This window comes from Girardinichthys multiradiatus, chromosome 18, assembly GCF_021462225.1.
Source record: "Girardinichthys multiradiatus isolate DD_20200921_A chromosome 18, DD_fGirMul_XY1, whole genome shotgun sequence".
Taxonomy (NCBI): Eukaryota; Metazoa; Chordata; class Actinopteri; order Cyprinodontiformes; family Goodeidae; genus Girardinichthys; species Girardinichthys multiradiatus.
In genome coordinates this window covers 9,240,425-9,264,324 of record NC_061810.1, presented here as the reverse complement: position 1 = coordinate 9,264,324, position 23,900 = coordinate 9,240,425, and the positions used below count along the sequence as shown (strand labels likewise).

The following is a 23,900-nucleotide window of genomic DNA, read 5'->3' as shown; positions in this document are numbered from 1 at the left end:
TGATTTTACATAAGGTTCATACTGTGAGACTCGTATGTCTAAGTGAGGCTTTATTTTTCCAGGTCTTCAAAGTTTAATGTGTTTCAAAATCAGAAGTTAAGATGTCTAAGAAATCAAATTGGGAATAAATATAAAACAAAGAATCACAAATCAACAACTGATGGATCTCTCATTTCTCTGATTTCTCCCATACATCAACATCCAAAGAGCTGATGTCATGTGAAGTTAACAGCCATGTATGTAAACATGACCCTCTCCCAAATCCCAGTGCTCCAAACTCCCTTCCTAATCCTACGTCTTTCTCCCTTTATCTACACATGACAGTAGCAGCTGGTCATGTTGTGGGTCAAATGGCTCAAAGGGCTTCAATAACAGGCGAGCAGACTGAGGGAAAGTGTGGGGAGGCAATGATTCTTTCACATCCGTCCACTAGTACAAAACGTATGGTATCAAACTTAATCTGACACAGATGTCAGAACTTCCTCATTCACATGACCTTACATGACTACTACCAGTCCACCCGCACCCCAATACCCATAAGAGACCCCATGACGTTTCATTTTTTACATGAGCATCAGTCTGTTAGTTGTCAGGATCTTTTGAAAATGTTAGCCAAACAAAGCCGATTACAGGGATTAAAGATGATATGCAGAGCAATTCAGATGGACAATGTTATATTTGAAGAGGAAACAACTATGAAACTCCCACATATTGTTTTACTAGCATTGTGAATCTGTTAGGCAGTCTTTTAGTAACTAAACCTTGATCAGATATGACATATAACTCTTAGTTTGGTGGAAGATGTTTAACAGTTTGCAGCAGTTTTATTTTGTTTCCTTGAAGTTTGTCATGTTTATCTGTTTTTAAGAAATTAATATGCAAAGCAATCTGTAATATTTGGAGAAGACAAATCTGTTGAGGGCTTCAGGACAAAGTTAATGTTAACAACTGTATCCTAACAAAATTAATAATTATCTATTTAGGAAATAACAGCATCAGGTTATTAGGTTGAATGAGCAGCTGTCAATGACTATTCTCCATCTCTTAAGTAAAGGTATGTGAGTGCATTTTTTTAAGCTTTTTCTTAATTTAGTTGTTTATCCATGCCAATAGCTAATAGCTAACAGACTGGTCAAAAAAAAAATGTAGCAAGATCATTTTCAAATATTTTTTTTTTATCTTTGAAAGCTAATTAGTGGCATCTTGGTGGTGGGATGGAGGGTCCTCTTTATGGGCACATAGATACGAAGTGAAAAAGAGATTGTACCAGCTGTTGAAACCCCTCGTCTGTCTGTTTCATGTGACCTCCTCCACAAGGAGGTGACCTCTACAAAGTGACTGCCGAAGCAGGAAAACAACTTTTTCTGTAAGATTTGTTAGCACACAATTAACAGGAACCATGTTGAAATCTTACAAACCATATATCAATGAGTCATATCAAAACATGGAGAAGGCATGCCAATGTTAAGCTACCACTTAAACCACTTGGCATGAAAATTGAGCACGAGCATATTGCTGCTTAACTGAACTTTAGGACTTAGGAAAGTTAAAGTGGAAGATTTTCTGTCAGTGGGGACACATATACACAATCACACAATCTACCATTCTCCGGTCTGGCTCCCAGCTTCTGAACAGTGGCCATGTTGTAGATGCTGATGCCCCGTGGATAGCCAGGCCACGTGGTTGGTTTTTTGTCAACTACAATGATATGCTGCAGCCTTGGGACTTCAGGTAAGATAGCCTGACACACATACAAAGAGACAAGATAAAAAGGTAAGACCAACAACAAAACTATTATAGTGCAGAGACATGATCCATCTCAGCTCCACCACTGCCTGAGAAGTAGCAATTTCTGACTTGTGTATAAGACAGTGTAGTTAAAAAAAGATCTATGATTAGATATAGAATTAATGCTACCGTTTACAGTTTTTGAAAATATCAAACCAACGAGTTACATGGCCAAGCCGGATTACACTGTGTAATAAATATTTTCTGTCCACAAATGCCAGTAGACACAATATGCAATAGTTTTCTTAAGCCACAAGGTGTCATTACAACTAAGCCAGAACTGAAGCCTTACATCAGCCATCATCACCTTCAATGCTATATTTCTCTTTAATATAGACCTACAAAACATTTTCCCTTTTTTTGATCTCTAACCTTCAGTCTGGTCTCCAGGAGTTCTCTGCTGGTGATAATATGGGTGACTTGAGCCTCATTCAGTCCATGAGCAATGGCTGGACCTCCCAGAGTGGAGTAAAGTGTGACCACTGAAACATAAAAAAAACACCTAAAATGTTAACTAAACAGATTACATAAATAGTAAGCAGGCCTAAATCAATGAAACTTGTGAATGACGTTTATATATCTGCACCACGTTCAGAAAGTGCCTATGGACCAATCGGTTTTCATGTGGAAATAAACCCCCAGAGACGAAAATTTGTGATGATGTACAATGTGTGTACTTAGTCAACACTGCTCAGAGACTTGGATGTGGCTTATTGCTGTCCTCCAGCACCTCCTGAGGCCTTCAGTTAGCCACTGCCCGCTGAGCAATATGTTGAGGATACAAAGAGTTTTACCATGTGAGAGGTTGTGAACTCATAACTGAGCGCACATATGAGCCAGGCTATAAATGTGTGCTTGCATGAATGCAGTCGGCTTACAGTAACTCTCAAACGTCTGAAGAAGATGAAAAATTATTTCCAAACATTTTACACATATTATGTGACATCTAACGTGTACAAATCAACTGAGTACCAACAAATCTGTTACACGGAAAAAGTGGAATAACCTGATTCTGTAATTGCGTCCAGCCTAATACTAACACTTTGTCAACCACCTTTTGAGTCTCAACTTTAACATTCAATCTGTTTTGGTTGGAGCGCATCATCTTGTCTAGGAAAAATATTCCTGCTCTGCCTTGCAAAGTTTCACCATCCAACCTAAGTGATCTTAATGGCACATAAGGCTGTAATCAATTTACTTTAATAAAAACCCCAGTTTCATCTGAGGGAAGGTAATCCCAGACCTTGATTCTGCCACTATGTTTCATTGTAGTAATGGTGTCTTTTTGATGACATGCTGTATTGTTTAGTTTCAAACATACCTTTTGGAAGTGTGGTCCAGAATTCAAGTTTAGTTTTATCAGTCTGTAAAACAGGACAAAGGTTTTGAAAATCTTTGGCCAAGTCTGGATGTTTTCTTTGGAAGAAAGGCTTGTGTCTTAACACCATACTCATTAGCCCAGACAAATGACGAACACAGGAGATTGTTGTTACATAATCAGTCCTTGTTTGAAAATCATGCTGCTTCTTCAGTGCTTACGTTTAGTAGCTCTTCTGACCAGTTTCAATCTCATTTTTCTGATCATTTTGGAGAAACGTATAGTTTTTATTTTCTAATGTTGCTGATGCCCCACATGTCCTCAAGTACTGATGACATAAACTTTAAACAGCTGAGTTCAAATAACAATGGGCTTTTTATTTTTGACATGAAAAATTAAGACAGTCGACCAACCTTGGATAAAAATGGTAAATGGACTGAACTCATACAGCACCTTTCCAGTCATACTGACCACTCAAAGTGCTTTACACTAGAGCCACATTCACCCAGACACACTCACTGACACGCACACATTCATACACCTTTTACGCAGATCGGTAGGCAACTTGAGGTTAAGTGCCTTGCCCAGGAGCACATTGATATGTGGCAGGAGTAACCTGGAATTGAACCCTCAACTCTCAGATTGCAAGACAACCACTCTTCTCACTGAGTCACAGTTAAAGTATATCTTTAAACATAATTCCAGTGGCAACAATAGAATGGCAAAACCCATGATATTAACTTCAATTTGAAGAACCATCGAGGTAGCAATCCTTGATGTTGGTAGTGCCTTTGTGTGATCTCATTCAAAGTACGGACGTACATCCTTTTGGTCACCTGTCAGCATCATCATGTCTCCTCTACAATTCTTGATGATATTTAAAGAACTATACCTAACAGCACCAAAGCTTCCCTTTTATGTTGATGGACAAGCATGTTTTTAAAACTAACAACAATAAAAAATGTCAGATCAGCTACTGATCTGAAGCCAGTTTCACTTGATTTTCATATTCGTTTATGAACAGTCAGTCATTTTCTACCGCTTATTCCATAGTGGGTCGCAGGGAAGCTGGTGCCTATCTCCAGCAGTCTATGGGTGAGAGGCGGGGTACACCCTGGATAGGTCGCCAGTCCATCGCAGAGCAACACACAAACAACCAAGCACACACTCATTCATACACCTAAGGGCAATTTAGAGACCAATTAACCTAACAGGCATGTCTTTGGACTGTGGGAGGAAGCCAGAGTACCCGGTGAGAACCCACGCATGCACAGGGAGAACATACAAACTCCATGCAGAAAGACCCCAGGCCGGTAATCAAACCCAGGACCTTCTTGCTGCAAGGCAACAGTGCTACCAAGTACTAATCAACATTCAAATAAAATTATGAGAAGTCCCTTGAAAAATAATTTATTTCTTTGTACATATTCTATATATTACAACCATTAACGTCAGTGTATTGTATTGGGATTTTATTTGTTAGACCAACACAAATTAGTGCAAAAAATAAGCACCATTTTTCATTTCATTTCACAGGTTTTTATCTGTTAGAAGGTTTTAAAACTATCATTTTCCTTTTACTTCACAATTATGCACTACTTTGTCCTGGCATATGATAAAATCCCAAAACAAGATACAATAAAACATGTTGTAACATGATAAAATGTGAAAAGGTTCAAGATGTGTGAAGACGTTTGCAAGACACTGCAGATGTAACATAAATACAATTTGATACTTTACCTCAAGCAGTTCGACCACCTTATCAAACGGTGGTCTGGCTGCTTTTTGACCACCTATTAACAGGCATTTACATATTGTGCATCCAAACTACATAGGCCAGCATCCTTTATTGTAGATTAATATAGCAAATGAAAGGAATGAGGTTTGTGGGCACATAAAACAAAAAAAGACTTGTATTATATAACACAGGACTGAATAATAAAAGTACAGAGGACATTGGAGAGGAGACTGGGAAATACAGTCTGACATGAATAAAAGGAAAGTCTTGGGTGTTTGTTCCTCTGGTTAATTACAGAACTAGAAAAATCAACATCCTAAATGTATTAATCTATTAACCATGTATGGTGAACGTGCCTGAGGACAGCACTGTTGGTGAGTGGAGAAAAGGCTCTGTGGGCAGAGCTGTGTTTGGCCAACCTTGCAGCTAATATCAGATGTGTCAATAACAGTAAGAGATAGGAACATATAGACTTCAGTTCAGATAAGGCATCCAAAATGGAGAGACGAAGAAAAAAAAGGGACAAAAGTAAAAGAGGAAGAATTAAAGTGGTATAAGGAAACAACAGAAGACACAGAGGGAGTCAGGCTGACACACTGTAACACAATCTAACCCTGTGTTCCTACTCTGACACACACAGGCCTTTCTGACTTCATATTCTTGCGTCATGAAGTATTCTGCATCCTGTATTGTAACTAAGCCTGTGTCTGTGTGTATGTTTGCATGTGTGTCTAAACAAAGGCCGTGACACCTCCATCCGTGAGATCTAAACACTCAAACAGGCCCCAGATTAACACGGCTGCTCACAACCACACACCACTTAGGAAAAGTCTTTTAAGTGCAGGAAATAAACAGCTGAAAGCAAAGAAGCACGCTCTGCACATCTTAGCTCAGAAAGATCACTAGAGTTTAAAACTGGATTTTTTTATTTAAGCAGACAGTTTCACTTTGCATGTGCTGCACATTGTATTCGGACACAGACATGCAATGGACACACTCACACACAAGCGCGCCTCTAGTGTTTGAGTTCACTACAGGCCCTGGCTGACTCCTTGGTGCCTCTGTCAACATCAGATACTCACGTAGACCCTCTCACCCCTCTTCTGACGCCATTGCTCCTCACTTCCCTTGTCCTGTTTCCTCCCCACTGATGCTCTTTCCAAAGCTCAACTCCTCCATGGTCCCCACACCATGTATTATAGACCGCCCCTGGCTTTTTCCACTGTCCTAGTGTTTGTTAAGAGAGCAGGATGCTTTGCAAAGATGCTTTCTTGGCTCATACTGACACCATTTTTTAAAGGAAACATGACAGTTTAATGGAGCCTAAACCACAGCACATAGACAAAATGAAAGCCACTTTGTGGACAATCAAAATAATTTAATGAAGTACTGCTGACACTTAAACTAGACACATAAACTAAAAAGCACTGTACTCTTTAATATAGAACATATTAAAGAATAAATCAGCACAGAGGCTTTCAGGGGAAAAATCTGCTGCTCTTTAGGCAACGTTTTACTGAGTGAAAAAGTTTCTTATTTAGAAACAATGTAACCTAATGTTAAACGATTAACGTGACCTGAGAAAACAAACAAAATAAATGATTTTGATAGGACAATTAGTGTCTAGCAAAATCATTCATCTTGTCTGATTCTGTGATATTATGTGATAGACCAACACAAAGCAGAGAGTAATTGTGAAGTCATGAAAAACATGGTTTTCAATAGAAAATCTAAAAATCTTGTTGTGCAGGTGGAAAAAAGGTGCCCTTCTCATTGAAACCAAATCTAAACTCTTTGGCCTGCGTGCAAAACGCTACATATGGCAGAACACACAGCACACCACCTTTAACACACCATCTCCAACTTAAATCACAGTGGTGGCAGCATCATGTCATGGGGACATTTTTCTTCAGCAGGTAAAGGGAAGGTGGTCAGATTTAAAGCGAAGATGGATGTAGCTAGAAGAAGGTGGAGATTCACCTTTCAGCAGGATCACCACCCTTAACATACAGCCAGAGCTACAATGGAATGGTTCTGATCGAAGCTAAGAATGGCCCAGACGAAGTCAAACTGAACATCTCCAGCAAGACATAAAAACTGACTGGACTTGACCTTGCAAAGAAGAATGGGTAAAAATGCCACTTTTGAGATATAACGCTAGTCAGGACATACTGTTCCACCAAAGGTCTGCATTTGTCTTTATACCTAAGGCTGGTTCTACAAAGTATTTACTTGCACTTCTATGAACTATTTTATCCTATTCGAACAAAATGCACATAAAATATGAGGTTTGTGGTTGTCCCATGACAATCTGCGAAGTTCAAGAACATTAGAGACTGTACAGGTCCTTCTCAAAAAATTAGCATATTGTGATAAAGTTCATTATTTTCTATAATGTCATGATGAAAATTTAACATTCATATATTTTAGATTCATTGCACACTAACTGAAATATTTCAGGTCTTTTGTTGTCTTAATACGGATGATTTTGGCATACAGCTCATGAAAACCCAAAATTCCTATCTCACAAAATTAGCATATCATTAAAAGGGTCTCTAAACGAGCTATGAACCTAATCATCTGAATCAACGAGTTAACTCTAAACACCTGCAAAAGATTCCTGAGGCCTTTAAAACTCCCAGCCTGGTTCATCACTCAAAACCCCAATCATGGGTAAGACTGCCGACCTGACTGCTGTCCAGAAGGCCACTATTGACACCCTCAAGCAAGAGGGTAAGACACAGAAAGACATTTCTGAACGAATAGGCTGTTCCCAGAGTGCTGTATCAAGGCACCTCAGTGGGAAGTCTGTGGGAAGGAAAAAGTGTGGCAGAAAACGCTGCACAACGAGAAGAGGTGACCGGACCCTGAGGAAGATTGTGGAGAAGGGCCGATTCCAGACCCTGGGGGACCTGCGGAAGCAGTGGACTGAGTCTGGAGTAGAAACATCCAGAGCCACCGTGCACAGGCGTGTGCAGGAAATGGGCTACAGGTGCCACATTCCCCAGACCTGGGCTACAGAGAAGCAGCACTGGACTGTTGCTCAGTGGTCCAAAGTACTTTTTTCGGATGAAAGCAAATTCTGCATGTCATTCGGAAATCAAGGTGTCAGAGTCTGGAGGAAGACTGGGGAGAAGGAAATGCCAAAATGCCAGAAGTCCAGTGTCAAGTACCCACAGTCAGTGATGGTCTGGGGTGCCGTGTCAGCTGCTGGTGTTGGTCCACTGTGTTTTATCAAGGGCAGGGTCAATGCAGCTAGCTATCAGGAGATTTTGGAGCACTTCATGCTTCCATCTGCTGAAAAGCTTTATGGAGATGAAGATTTCATTTTTCAGCACGACCTGGCACCTGCTCACAGTGCCAAAACCACTGGTAAATGGTTTACTGACCATGGTATCACTGAGCTCAATTGGCCTGCCAACTCTCCTGACCTGAACCCCATAGAGAATCTGTGGGATATTGTGAAGAGAACGTTGAGAGACTCAAGACCCAACACTCTGGATGAGCTAAAGGCCGCTATCGAAGCATCCTGGGCCTCCATAAGACCTCAGCAGTGCCACAGGCTGATTGCCTCCATGCCACGCCGCATTGAAGCAGTAATTTCTGCAAAAGGATTCCCGACCAAGTATTGAGTGCATAACTGTACATGATTATTTGAAGGTTGACGTTTTTTGTATTAAAAACACTTTCCTTTTATTGGTCGGATGAAATATGCTAATTTTGTGAGATAGGAATTTTGGGTTTTCATGAGCTGTATGCCAAAATCATCCGTATTAAGACAATAAAAGACCTGAAATATTTCAGTTAGTGTGCAATGAATCTAAAATATATGAATGTTAAATTTTCATCATGACATTATGGAAAATAATTAACTTTATCACAATATGCTAATTTTTTGAGAAGGACCTGTATGTTTAAAAAGTTATTTTGAGGAAGAAACATGTGAGAGATAAAGTGCACATGAGGAAAAATTGGATATTTATACAAAAGTGAAGCAAAAGGGACAGACTGACCTGGTTCTGTTACAGTTAGGCCACGGATGTTATAGCCTGTGCATTGGAAACAATAACATGTACAGATGCACGACCACACAGACGCAGCAGAGCTCAGACGCTTTACTGTAGACTGCTGTTCAGTGGAATAACATCCAACAAAGCAACACGAGAGTAGTACAGATATCTCCAAAAAGTGTTCAAATGTTTACAAAACAGAATAGAAACAATCCATCCCTTAACAGCACAGAAATGAATGATTAGCTCATATTTTACATGCTCTACGTTTTAGACACACCTGCTAGTTTAGCTAGCTGACGTTAAATTCTTATTTGCACAGAAAAGAATCTGCTCCAATTATCCATTTGTCTAACAAGTAATAGTAAAAACAAACAAAAAGAAATACATTTGACTTTATTTAAACATTCTAATTCAGCAGGAAAAATGAAAACAAGTTCCACCCATATAATTACAGAATAAATCTTCCATTATGTTAAAAACGTTGAAAAGAGTGGAAACAAAGTTAAAATTTTAACTTTTAATGAGTAGATTTAATTCATCTATAAGCCTGGAGTAACATACATGACATCTTTCAGTTATAGTTTTTTTTTTTTTTTTTAAACAGACTCCTAAATATCAGGATAACTTACAATAAAATCTAATTGATCTCGATAAAAATGCTGAGGGTATTGCTATTGTTTTAGTTTTTGAGAAATAAAAAGACCTTTGGTTTTACTGTAACCTCTCAGATTTTAGAGTGCACTCAGAATTAACTTACAAGGGAAGTTGTATGCAAAGCAGGCCTGGGCAGCTATCAACCACTCTGCGCGGGTCTCACAGAATATGGCAATGTTGGTTTTAGGCCGCTGACCCAAAGATGCCAAACCGCTGCCCAGCTGAGTTGCTGCTGTCAGAGCCTCCCTATAGGAAAGCCAGTGGTACTCCCCAAGGACTACCTGCAGGTAGGTAGATGGAGTGAAAAAAAGAGCAAAAACATTGTTAGCAAATGTGTAAAAGATTGCTTTTTACATGCAGGACAGCTCTGTTCCCTATGCCAGCTTTTATGTCAAACTTTAAAGCTTGCCAGCAGGTGTTTCCTATCTACAATCACAGCTCCAAGCTTTATTCTCTATTTTCTACATTGTATTCAGTTATCATTTAGTGTTCCTTAATATTTTTAGTTTTTTCACCTCAGCTTGGCTCCCAGCTTCCTTCACCAGCCTTTACTGTTTTAACTTGGCAGCTCCCAGTTTTAACCACTTTTTGCACTAAAGTGTTTTCCTTAGATCGTATTTAATCTTATAGTGAAGATTTTCCTCCATACTTTGAGCCTGAACTACGTAGGGAGTTAAAGAAACCCCAGTTTTCTTTACATTATCTGATCCACAATATTGAAATTGACCATTACACTGATCAACAACTCGGAAAGTAAATTCAAGGTTCTGCTGTGGTCCAGTCAAAGTCCAGACCTCAGCCTATATCCAAATATTAATGACCAGCAAGACAGCTACAAAAGGTGGATCTATCTGACATATTGTCATCGCCTAATCAGTGGGTGCAATATTGCAATCACATAGGACTACTTAAATGCAATTTTGGCTAGGATAATATATTTTAAAATGTACATTCTCTAGATATATTTGGTTAGACAAATAAACTTTACCTTCCCTCAGTGGTATATTTCTTTGGCGGCTGTGATAGAAGAGATCATGGAGAGTAATGGTGACATGTAAAGGCAAAGAAAGACAAGTGTCTGGAGAATTAGGGTTAATCGTAATAGATCATGTTTTTGTAATTTACAGCGATTCCATAGCAGTTAAGTACATTACTGAAATTTTGCAGCCCTAATGGGAGGATATGTTTCTCTTGGACAGAGACAAATACCAATGTGCCATTACGCACAATCCTGAAGTCAGTTTACAATCTCTAAATAACCTAACAGGCATATCTTTGGAAACTGGGAGGAAGCTTTAAAAAACCAACATTTTCAAAGGAACATCCTGCTTAGCTGAGATTTGAACAGGGCAAAAAAGCTAACCAGTTTACGGCGGTGCAGCCAAATCCCTTTCAGCATGACGCTGACCTTAAACTTGCAGCTGAAAAAACAAATGATGTAAGAGGTTTTATTTAAAAAGCTTGATTCTTTTCAGTATAACTACTTCATTTTGCTTTAATACATAGGGGCAAAGGCTATCTTTATTTGATTCATTTTTGTTTAATAGCTAGTTTAAATAAACATTGTTACTTTTTTGAAGATTCCCAGAAAGTGGCTGTGAACTTGAATGCATTACTTTTAACATGTTTAACATTTTGTCCTCATTAAAGTAAATGGAATTGGCAAAGTTTACGTAAAACTGCTGAATGCTGTTTATTGGCAAAGAGCAAAGATCCAAAGGTCAATGATATATTTCTAGTAAAGTGTTTAGATTCTGTAGTGCTCCATAAATTTAACAGAAGTTTCATAAGATTCAGTTTTATTTCACTTGATTGTTAAGAACGCTTCGGCAATTAACTGGGAAAAAAGCTATTTACTTAATAGGTATTAACAGCAATAATGTTAAAGCCAGAACGTTTAGGTCACCTCACACCGTTTTTACCACAACAATTCAATGTACACTGGGTTACATTCTTCATCCAAAAATCACACTATTGGAAAATTAAATAACTACCCTTTTGTCCTTTTCTTGCTTCTCTTCTGAATATAACCATTAAACACCCACACTGTGCTCACAGCCCAGACCTGAGAGCACATGTATTAGGAAGGTAATACCGACTCCTATTGGTTCACAAATGCTAGTGCAGACACAGACAGAATGTTTACTCATAAAAAAGGCTTTTTACTTGCTGGATGGATGCAATACCTGGGAAATAAATAGCTAAGGCGTTTAGTCTTGCAACACCAAGTATTTCAACAGGGAGTATTAAATGGATTAAAAATGATCAGGCTGCTGGGATTAGTGTTGGAATTCAGGGGTAAATCACTGCATGTCAAAGTTTGCAAACCACGGATTTGTGCTCACTCTACTGCACATGAAAAGTGTGTACATTTTCTCCTAACATTTGGAATTTCAATATAAGATACACTGAGAACAACAGGTTATATAATCAAATCAGCAAAGGCTGACCATTTCACTAGATTTTGAAAGAAAATGTATCACTAAAACCGACTGAAAACCATAAGAGCAGTTTGCACCAACGTACTTATAACAGCTTAAATCTGATCTAATAACAGTTTAAATCTGATCAGCAGCTCTGTTCACTTTTATATCCTTCCCTGCCAAGTCTGTTACTATCCATCATGCTTCTTGAAATTTATTTTAAGAACAGTGTACAGCTCTGCTACAGAAAACAAATCAATAGTTATTAAATGAGTCTTGTACTTGATGCCTTATGTCTTCATGCCATTTCTAAACCTGTCTTACAAATAATCTGGAGTAACCTGAGAGTTTTCTATACTAACCTGCAGCTGGATCCTTCAACACAAAATGGAAATTTAAGTTAACTACAACTCTGTTACTTGTCAACTGATAACCTTTGTGCCTTAACTTTTCATTTGACAGGTTTATATTTGAGGGATTTCAAACTGTATAAAGTCAGAGGGAAAACTAGTTACAACAGTGATTCTTCTAAAATATGAAGTACATGACGGACAGTATTATAGAGGATGGATGTCAGGTTGTCTCTAGTTTGAAGTTCGGCTCATAGCTACCTGAGTTTGTGTGAAGTTTGCTCCATCATTGTATGTTTTTTCCTGGTACTCGGATTTCCTCTCCCTGTCTAAAGTCATTAATATTGGGCTAAAAGCTGAATCTAACCTAACGTGTAAATGTGAGCTTGCCAGGTTGTCTGTCTCACATGTCTCTGACGTCTTACAGCAATGGACCACTGGCTTGTCCAAAGTGTACCAGTCTCTAGCTTGTTCTTGCTGGAATATAATGTAAACATTAGCTTTATGTCTTTTTTTTTTTTTAATACGGTTGTCAGCATTTTAAAGAATGGTAATTTAAGAGAAAACTAAATGATTAGGCATATAATTTCTTCAGACTTGGTAATGTAACAAATAACTAAGGTAGGATGCATGAGTTGCATGTGCTCTGTAGGCACCTCTAATGCCCAACAACTATAAAGTTGGGGATAATGGACATTAAACTTTGGTTAGACAGGTCTTGTGACCAAATGGATGAAAGGCTTTTATTGTGTAGTCTGAGTATCAAGATTTTGCTAGCTTTGGTAACTCACTTTAAGCATTTCTATTTTCCAACTTTCAGAAATAATTACAGGAGAAAACCTTTTAATATGTCTTCTTAACTTTTCATAGTTGCCCACAGATGGACAAAAACTGGACACTTTTAAAAATGGCCTGAAGCAGCAAAATAGGTTCTATTGCTCAACAATAACAGAAGAATCACATCCACAAATAAATAAATCATATTGAGGCTGCAAAAGAAAAAACTATGAATTAAGATAAATGGTTTATTTATCACCGGTTATATCCAGCCCAGTGTTGACCCTTTACAACAGTGGTCTTGTTCTCTACACCCCTATTATATGTTAGGAGCCATCTCCTGACTTGTATGTAAGAACCAGTGTGTGCCAGTAGATGTCACCTGAAGTGTCTTTCAAAAGCATTTAATTATTGTAATTATTGTGAAAGAAAAAGGCAACTCTTCCTTAGTATTTAGTTTGGGAGATTTGCAACTTTAACACGTCACTAAATTATCAGGCAGATATTGGTACACATGGTAAAAGACTATCCTTAGATTTAGTCTAATGAAAGTTTTTTTCTTTTTCATTTACCTCCACCTTCTTCCATTACACCGTAATTGTATAATGTTGATCCTACAAGCAAACTTCAGATTACCTTCTTGAACACCTTCCCGTTGCTCTGTCGCTCATCTTCCTCTGTCACCACTTCCCTCATCCCAAGACAGTCTCTATGGGGGAACCTCATGGCTGCATACTCGAACATCTTATCTAGTGTATCCACTCCTGGGTGCAGGGATGAAAGGAGTCTTTTGGTGGTGCTGACGGCTCTGTAGGGTCCCTCTGGGCGTCCCAGAACCGAACGAGCCTTGGGTCTCTTGGCCCGTTCCTCCTCTGATCCATAAGAATTCCTGTGGGATCTGGAGATCCAGCTGAGGAGGTAGGAAGGCAAGAAGGTGATTGCGGTGTAGATCCACACCATGAGGTGGAAGAGGAGCAGCAGCATGGGGTTCAGGTCTTCTTTGAGCCTCATTTCCGTGGAGATGAAGGATGAAGGAGGAGGAAGACACTAATCCTGCTGTTGAGGTGCTCAGGTTTTCTTCTGTTAGGGTTTTGTTTTCTTCTAGAGTTTCAAATTCCTTTCCTGAAAGATAATGTCACTTGTCCTAGAAAAAAAGATACATATAAATTAAAAGTTTACAATAATGCACATCTCTTGTTTTAAAATATTATCTAGTTTCATTTCAAGAAGGTTGTAAATACTCGAGGTTGTGTCATTCATATATTGTGTACACAATTTATAAGAAAACCTTTGCTTTTAATGATTCCTTTAATTATAGAACAACTACAGAGCTCTCAGTTGATCCAAAACAATAATAAACCTCAGACCAGAATAATTAAGAAAGTAAATCTGAGGTTTACTATTAGTGTGCAATGTTATTAACCATTTCCCCTCTCACTTCAGGTTTAATTGTTTCATTACAAATTAACAAGTTTGACATATGAAAAACGAATCAACGACCAGTATATCCACCCTAGTTCTCAATAAGTGTCATAAGGCCTCCCATTCATGCAATCTGTCAGTTTCTTAATCTGTTGAAGTTCAGACACTGTTCAGAGAGGTAGACCACTTAAGAAACAAACATGTAGGGAGTAGGGAGCCATGTCATTTTGTTTTTTTTTTTTACTGCAGAGCCATGCCGTGGAGCATTGTCCTGCAGAAAAAGCATGGATTAAGCTGCAGACCTTTATCCTTGTACCAGTGACTGAGGAAAGTGTCTTCAAACTTTAACAGTAGGTTTGGGAGATTATTTTGAGTCCATATTCAAACTGTAAAAGTCTAACTAGCCTATTTAATGATTTCAGTCCTTACCAGTACCTCATCTCCACCTTGCTGATGTCTGAGTATAAGTGGAGCTCTGTGCCCATTACAGATTTAGCCACAGGCCATCTAGCCAATCAAGAGTCACTCTTATATCAGTCTGTAAAACCTGTGAAAATTATGTCTTGAGATATTCCTTGGCCCCGTCTTGATGTTTCAACCTATGTACATCATTCAGTGGTGGTTGGGTTGTGGCCTTCCTTTCCTTGGCCTTGTCTTGAGTTTATGTTTCAAGTTCAAAAAGCTTAGATTAAAAAATAAATAAATAAATATGCAGACAGTGTACCTCGTGCCATGTTTATGTGTGCAGATATATTAGATTAGCAAAGTTTTAAGGTTTTTTTTTGTAAAGAGAAACAACAATCATGAGAGTGGGGGAGTGGTGGCCTAGTGGTTAGAGCAGGAGGTTTGTGTTCTGGAGGGGACACAAGGGACCAGGTTCGTATCCCACAGATTGCCACTCTGGGTCCCTAGCAAGACCCTTAGCCCCAGAATGCTCCCCGGGCGCCGCACAACGGCAGCCCACTGCTCCCTATAAGGGATGGGTTAAATGCAGAGGGTCTAATTTCCCCTCAGGGATCAATAAAGTATCAATTATTATTATTATTAAGATGACCATTTGCATACTTTTACCCTGTTCTTGATAAGTGCTCAATCATAGGCTGCAGCCCCAGCCTATCTGTTCTGGTATATGAACCGTCTATAACCATGGTTAATGAGCAGAGATTATAGTTTCTCATCTCTTGAGTTTTTTCCTCACTGGGAAAAAACACAATCTTTGGTTTCCAGTCGTGCTTTATTTGACTTTATCGGTAGGCACTGTTTATTTGCCACAAAATCAGAGACAGTGGATGCACTCATGGTTGGGAAAATGAGAATCATAACAGGACATCAGTCGCAGCTACAGCCAGGCTGGACAATTATTTCAGAAAACTTCTCAAGTTGCTTCTTATTCGTTAGAGGTCATCTTTGGTCACGAGAGTGCTGTACTACAGAATGCTACTTCAGGATGCCAACAAGAGACTTTCCTATGATTCTTCCTTAACTACAATTGCCAAACATCGCATCTCCCTGGTGGAGATTGGGAGCGGTCCATAGTCCTGAACCAAGACAATAGTTAACTTTACTTCTTGAGGTTTCCAATTTGGCTGTGATAACAAACTATCATAACACTGGTCATGAATAAGGAAAAGGTTTGCCAGCTGGAAAGGTTACAGTTAGGGCTGTGAAGATACCGATACTTGTTTCATCAGCTGACCTACCAGTTAAGGAAAAGCATTAAATGGTTTTAAATTAGAGATGCAGTCATTTTCATTTTCTTGGTTCATTTCAATTTATTTTAAACTTAACTCTATAAGAAAAACCATATTATATAAAATGCTCATATCTGAATAGGTTTGTAGTTATAATGTAGATAAAAATTAGTCCTTGTCAAAACGGTGTAAGTTTGTACACAGACAGTGCCTGGCAAAAGTATTCATACCACTTGACTTTTTTTTTTTTTACATTTTGTCATGCCACCATCACCATCACGACCTTCAATGTGTTTTATTGGGATTTTATGTGATAATTGTGAAGTGGGAGGAAATGTATGTGGTTTTCAAAATGTTACAAATAAAAACCTGAAAAGTAAGTTGTGCATTTGTTTTGTAGACTCCATGAGTCGATGCTATCTGACCTAGTTAGAACTACAACTCTTTTGTGGTATGACTCCAGCTTTGCACATGTAGTGACTGACATTTTTGACTATTAATGGTAGCAAAACAGCTCAATATCAGTTGAAATGGTTAGAGAGCATCTTTGAAAATTATTTTAGGTCTCGACAAAGATTGGGTTCAAGTGTGAACTTTAACTAGCCCATTGTAACACATGGATATGTTATGATATTAATTTCTTTGTTACTCTTTCTTTATGTTCCGTATTATTATTCTGCTGGAAGGTCAACCTCTGCCCCAGTCTCAAGTAGTTTTCACCTTTTAACAAGTTTTCTTACAGGATTGCCCTGTATTGAGCTCTATTAATCTCTCCAACACTGACCAGCCTCCCTGTTCTTTCTGAAAAAATGAAGCATTCCCAAGGCATGATGCTGCCACCACTATGTTTCATTAAGGGCATGGCGTGTTCAGATTCATTTGCTGTATCAGTTTACTCCCACATATACCATTTTGCATGCAGACCAAAAAGATCAATTTGGTCTTTTTTGACCAGAGCACCTGTTGGGAATTCTTCTGACTTTCTTTCGACAATGGCTGACTTTTTGCTACACTTCCACAAGGGTCAGATTTGTGGAATTAATGATTAATACTTGCCACTACAGCTCTGAATATCCGTAGCTTCTCTAGATTCACCATGGACCTATTGGCGGTTTCTCTGGTTAATCCTACTGAAAATGTCCGGTACAGCCATTCGGTTAAACGCATATTTGTAGCCAACAAACACAGCACTGTTTTAAACCTGAACACTTGAACAATTGAAAACATTTTGGGGTGTTTTCTGAAAAAATCATACTCTATAAATATGTTTTTTTTCTCTTGACTGAAACATACTGAAAATGTACTGAACCATAACTTCAAAACAAATTTACACTCAAAACCGTAACACCACCTTAACATGGCAGGTCTGCATTTGTGCCATACTATTCATTTTCACATGATGGATTAAACAATGTTCTGTTAAATGTTCAAGGTTGGGATATCACTTTATTGCCTAACCCAGCATTACACTTCTCCACAACTTTCTCCCTGACCTGTTGACTGTGCTTCTTGGTCTTCATGGTGCTGTTTGTTCACTAATACGAACAAACAGGATCGCAGCACAGCTGTATACAGATATTAAATGAAATACAGGTGGACTCCATTCACTAACAAGTCGAATGCTAAAGACAGCTGGTTGCACTGGATTTTATTTAGAGGGACTCGGGATGAAGGGGGCTTCATTTAATGCAAGGCACAGCTCAAATTTGTATTTGTGAAATGTGAAAACCATGCATCCTTTATACAATTATGCACAACTTTTATTGGTTTATCACATTAATTTACAGTAACCTTCACTGGATTTACGGTAACAAAATGCAAAAAATGTCAATAAATGCAACAATTTCTGCATGGCACGGCATGCACATTTTTATTTTTTAAAGGTTTTTTTGAGACACTAGAGGCCTTTATTTTTCAGTTATTGACATTAGGTAGACAGGAAAGAGGGCAAAGGGAGGGATAGACATTCAGCATAGACTGCTGGATCCGGGACAGCCGCATCGAGGACTATAGCCTCTGCACATGGTCGCGCTCTTAATCCCTACACCATCAGCGCCGCGCCCACTGCATGCACACTTTAAAATCCATCCGGCAGTCCGTTTTAAGAACAGGGATTCATTATTCATGAGGGAGAGGCTCATCTAGCCTCTGTGAAGCATCACATTGTTCCCCACAAAAACTGCTCACTGACACATCCTGCCTCTTCCTCTTCCCTTAAGTCATCTTTCAAGTGTCCCCAAGATAGATACCCAAACATTTTATATCCAGATGTCCATCTGCTCCTCTATTCAGAAGCTATAGTACAGAAGCTATAAACAGCATGCCAGTGCCTACTGAATTCCAGGAGCACCTAATTTACAACACCACCTCTTTACTGTTTAATTTCTTCGGTGTTCAGAAAACATTTGTTCACCTTAAGAGGAAATGAAGGATTATAACAAAATAATACATAAAAGAAAACAAAAATGAAGCAAGGGAAACAAGCTGTCAAACAGAAGAATCCAGCAAAAAATAGAGAGATGTCAGTAGCATAAATACTGAGGCAGGGCTGGAAGAAGACAAGAAACCAGATGAACTAATCAGAGAAAAAGTGAAGCAGCTGTGGCAGAGTGAAAGCAGGTAAGCTGAAGGAGTGAGACTAAATAATCTGAATAGAGCTGAGCAGAAACACAAAGAAACTGTCAAACCAGGGGGGAAATATAACAGAAAATTATTCCAAATGAACAAAGAACAAAACAACCTGTCCAGGGTGCTCAGCCTTCCGCCCGTTGACAGGCACCAGCTTCACTGCGACCCACTATGGAAAGAAGCGGTATAGAACATGACTGACTGACTGACAAAGTACAAAACATGAGAATAAACTAAGAAAGTTAATTTCTTTGTATTATGTTAAGACAACACATTACTAACAATAATAAGCACAAAGAGATTAAATAAATGAGGCAAGATCTTAAACACCAAGGAAAAGGTCAGAACAAAACATCTGTGCGTGTGCTAAAATTAAAATAATTCTTTATAGAAGTGTGAGTCAAAATTCCTCCACAGGGATATTAAAGGTTTGCTTGATGAAAAAGTGTTGCTGCTAAATGTGACTGAGCCAGTTATTAATTTTAGGGGGTAATTACTTTTTCACATGGGTTCAGGTTGGTTTGGGTAGCTTCCCTCACCTACCCCTACCCGTAAATAGATCAAATGATCATTTGACAAACTACTTTTTTGTGTTTACTGTGGTTATCTCTTGCTGATGATCTGAAACATTTAAATGTTTAAAAAGCAATAACAAAATGAATCTGTAAAGTGGGAATGGCATTTACACAGTGATTTGTGCATTGTGGATCCTATTATGTAGAATTCCTGAGTGCAGCGCTATTTGTGACAAATAAGCAGCCTTAGTGTAGTTGCTCAATGATTGGTTTTATGTAACTAGCAGGAGCTTTGCAGTGAGCCTCCTCTCTCTGGATTAACTGAATAATATCGTGTTATGGTCTACGTAGTAGTGGGGTGAGCAAGCGGGTGCGCGTCTCTGCGCATGTGTGAGGGAATCGTTGCTTCCTTGAGAGATCGACTGAATGAGGTCTTTTGTGGGCAGACATCATGGTGCTGACACCCTCTCAGCTGAGCAGGCAAGCGGATGTCTTGTAGAAACTTTGACATAGCTCTTGTAGAGAATACGACGCAGTGACACAGGAGTTGGCCCCAAGGGTTGAACCATGTCTGCGTTTGTGCTTCTGTGTAGGTGTGTGAAGAGAAAGAGGACATTATGCGTGTTTAGTTTGTATGCGTAGCCAGGGTGCATTAGTGTTAAGGGACAGATCTGCCTGTTTAAAGTAACAACGTAATCAAAAGATTGCAAAACAAATGAACTGATTTTGTTGGGATTTCATGTTATGGCAAAACACAGTTGTTTGGATTGTGTGGATTACACCACAGCTTTACTCTACTTTTGTAAGCAAATGCTGACATAAACTGTTGGCAGAAATGCCAGTCACAAACTTTCCTTTGCTGCGAGCTTTTATCAAGCTTTGGAAATGGATCAAAACATGTTAGAAGGGAATTCATATTTGAAGAGGATTGACAAATTAAATAAAAATCCTTGCGCTTATAAAATATTGATAATCTTAACATCAGATGTGTTTTAGAAGGCCATAATAGAACAGACGTATCTTTTTCAGTGGCGGTTCTGAGAAATCGGCCTGTTATATTCACATTAAACCATCCTTGAACAAACAAACTTCAAGCACTTCGAGTCCAGGCTAACAAACACATTGTCAAGCAGCTAATGGTTTAGACTCACAGTCAGTGTTTTTAAAAGGGATACTTTGGATGTGTTAAAACAGATTTAAAATTACTGATGTTCCAGAGTGATGCCAAATATTGGCTCCGAGTCCCGATCAACTTGTTTTTAAAAGACTGGTTATCAAACTCCTTGACTAAATTTAATTCTTGAAACCTGTTGGTGAGGTGGTCTGCTGTTTGTAATTTTGTTTTTCAACCGCACCTCCAGAGGTCCCGATATAGGGCCTGATCTTCAAAAAGTTTGCAAAGGAGTACAAACCGCATGCAAACCTGTTTGCATCCGCAAAGCTGATTTACAATCAAGGTGCTAATCGGATTGCATATGTTAAATCAGCGGAACAGTGGCCGCAAACATTTTAGCGCATTTGCCTTCATAAATATGCAAAAAAACATATGATAATGACCGAAACATGCAAATTTATGGGAGGGTGATATACAAATGTAATCCTTTACCACCTGAAATGTGATTTATTGAACCTGAAACGGATTGCGGGTGCTGTTTTTGCATCTAGATTTCGTATTTTTGAAATGCAGGTGCTAACTGGGACGCAAAAATGTCTGCTGTCACTGTGGCCAGAAGGAGGCATAGATTCCAGAGCAACTGAAGCTGGGACACTTGGATTACGTTTTTTGAATGTGAATATATGCCAGAGGAGGGTTTATACACTATATAATTATTTTGTCACCAAACAACTAAACAATCAAACCATGTTGTGTATCTTTAAAATATTTGTCTTTTTCATTTTTAATACAGATTGACCAATTTCTATGGTGCAATCATTGCGAGTTATGTCGAGCCACACACTTAACAAGCTGTGCATGCTCCTATGGTGCCATCAGCCTAGACCACGCACCTATGTGCGCTACTCTGGACACAGCTCTGCTCTCCTGCGCAATAGCCTGTAATCCAATATTTATATTAAACGTAAAGCAAAATGTAATTTTTGCCTCAATGGGTCCCCCCGAACCCCAAACATAAAGCATTTGCTCACATAACTTCAAACTCAGCCTTCTATATACGCAATTACGCACTCAGAAGAGCCCATTGCAAATGAACAGAGAGGAGAAATAATCTTGTCAGGGCAGAGGCTGAAATGGCAAACCTGCTGCTGTGAATAGCGATGATAAAAGTTAAACTGTAACAGTCCAGAAAAACAGGAGCAGACTGGAACAGAAGGAAAAATCCCCCTGCACGTTTCAAGCGCCACAGCTTTTGTTCCCTTTTCCTCTTGTTCTGCTGGGGGCAGAAGCAAGCCAGTAGCACACGCAATTTTTTCATTTAAATAGGGCGGTCTGCATCTCTTTTGCGCCTTTTATCCATTGAACGGTCCAATCTTTGAAGATTGCACACAACACGGCCACTTATTACACTTGCATTTTTTTGTACAAGCAATTTAATTTAATTTATTTCAGTTCAGTTTTATTTATATAGCACCAATTCACAACACGTGTCGTCTCAAGGCACTTCACAAAGTCAGTTCAATCAAATCATACAGATTTCAAGTCAGGTACATACATTCCAATTAATCCTAAATCTCAAACGGTGCAGTCAGACGCAGTTATTTATTCAAATTGGTTAAAAGGTTTTTGTATCTAAGGAAACCCATCAGATTGCATCGAGTCAGTGACTTGTAGCATTCACTCCACCTGTTTAGCACCCCCTATTTGGGAACTTTAAAGATCAGGGCCTTAGTGTAAACGATTTGTTAAATTCTTTTAAAATTCAAATTTTGTTTTTGCTTCCAAACTATTGTTTAGGTAAAGGAGAACTACAAAGAGAACAGCTAAAAGGAGTACGGAGATACATTCATTAGATGACTTTGATTAAGAAAACTCCACTGGGCCAGGCTTCGTCTTACTAAAGTTTCCAATCAAAGATCTAATAGTTGCTAACATTTTTCTTTTGCTTGTGCCATGCGTTCAAATACAAAAAGGGAAAGAAGTATTTAAGCATCCACAGCATAAAATGATCTCCATTCTCAAGTCAAGATATCTAATTTTATTTATCTACGATTATTTTGAACAATTCTCAGTAATAAGCAATTTGAATCTATTATTCAGTCCCAATTTCTTAAATTGTAATTTTTCTTTCAGTTTTTACATTTTTATGGTTGTTGAAATGGGTAAATTGATTGTCTTTTAATGTGTTTAACTACTACTCTTTTTTTGATGTGTTCTGGAGACTTTATCCCCAGGCCCCCTTTTCAAATGAGATCTCGATCTCAATGAGGTTATAATCTAGTTAAATAAAGGAAAACGAAATTCAATTCTATCAAAAGATGCCCATTATGCGTTGTTGCTGATGTTCAACACTTCTGAGCGGCCAAAAGCGTATATAATGCTGTGTAATTTAGATCCCTTTGCCACAGTGGTCTTAGCAGAGGGCCACAGATGTTCCAGCTGCATCAACATCCAAATGCACCACAAGCGTCAAGCACGCGACGACTTCCGGTTTTTCAATTTAAAAATTAAAACAGCCGTGCCAAAGCAAAAATGTGCTCAACTCCCGACTTGGAGCCAAAACAATATATATATTTAAATTAAATAATGCTGACGGTGTCTGTCTCATTTAGTAGGCCGACATTTTTAGAAAATAGAGAAATCCGCATTTGACAAATAATGTTGAAGGAGTTAGTCTATGTTGTGCAATTTGTTATCAATTATAAATAAGGCTGTCTGACCTGTTTGTTGCTCCTTCTACCACTTAGTCTGCGACAGTTTGTTATTTAACATTAAATGTGATTGAAGCTGGAGCTGAAATAGTCGTATGTTTGACTTTTTTTTTTTTTTACGCATCAAATGTGTAACTTTAAACAGCTTTCTGTCACTTGTGGGTAACTTGACGTAGAATCCCGCGCGTCTACACAACGAAGGGGAAACTTACCGGCGAAGGTTTCCGACCAGCTGCCAGCTTCTCCGGCTGAGCCCGAGCCCGTCTCCTCACACACCGACTCTTTGCGTCTGTCTGTGGATGCTGCGCGCACAGCGAGCTCCGAGAGTGCCCATACGCGTCCGTGTTGTTGTTTATGGAATATGGAACGCGCGTGTGGATGGCAGGGTGCGTGGGGAGAGAGAAGAAGAAAGGGAGGGGGCCTTCTCTGCGTTGTGATTGGACCCGTGAAAGTGGCGCGTGCTAGAGGCCGGCCAGCGATAGATAGAAGGAGGTCTCGAGGTGATGCACGGGTTACTGGCGGTCAGAAGAAAGCAAGGCCACGCGCACACATGACCTGCAGCTTTTTAAAAATCATCAACAAATGATGTTTCTGACAAGGTTGCTTTGCGACGCGTGTTTGTGTGAGAAAGGCAACAGCAGCACACTGACTGCTTATTTTGTTTGTTTTAGTTTGACCAAAAAAATCTGTTCTTTTAAATGATGGTGTGATAGATGTGGGAATTGTTACTTTAACCTTAAAAGTGTGTAGGACATTTG

The 23,900-nt window shown here is 39.0% G+C and overlaps 1 protein-coding gene across 2 annotated transcripts in view; it reads right to left on the bottom strand.

Moving 5' to 3' along the window:
• acsl3a (acyl-CoA synthetase long chain family member 3a) overlaps positions 1 to 23,688 on the bottom strand; it is a 46,571-nt gene extending 22,883 nt beyond the window's left edge. Inside the window, exons 1-6 of one of the 2 annotated variants that reach the window (XM_047391246.1) lie at positions 23,355 to 23,688; positions 18,915 to 18,971; positions 13,698 to 14,205; positions 9,615 to 9,792; positions 2,161 to 2,270; positions 1,603 to 1,741 (exon numbers count right to left, since the gene is read on the bottom strand). In XM_047391246.1, the coding sequence (XP_047247202.1) occupies positions 1,603 to 1,741; positions 2,161 to 2,270; positions 9,615 to 9,792; positions 13,698 to 14,072 (802 nt within the window). In that variant the 5' untranslated portion in view covers positions 14,073 to 14,205; positions 18,915 to 18,971; positions 23,355 to 23,688. The remainder of the gene's footprint in view (positions 1 to 1,602; positions 1,742 to 2,160; positions 2,271 to 9,614; positions 9,793 to 13,697; positions 14,206 to 18,914; positions 18,972 to 23,354) is intronic. The other variant, XM_047391245.1, reaches the window with a different exon arrangement.
• Between the last annotated feature and the right edge of the window lie 212 nt (positions 23,689 to 23,900).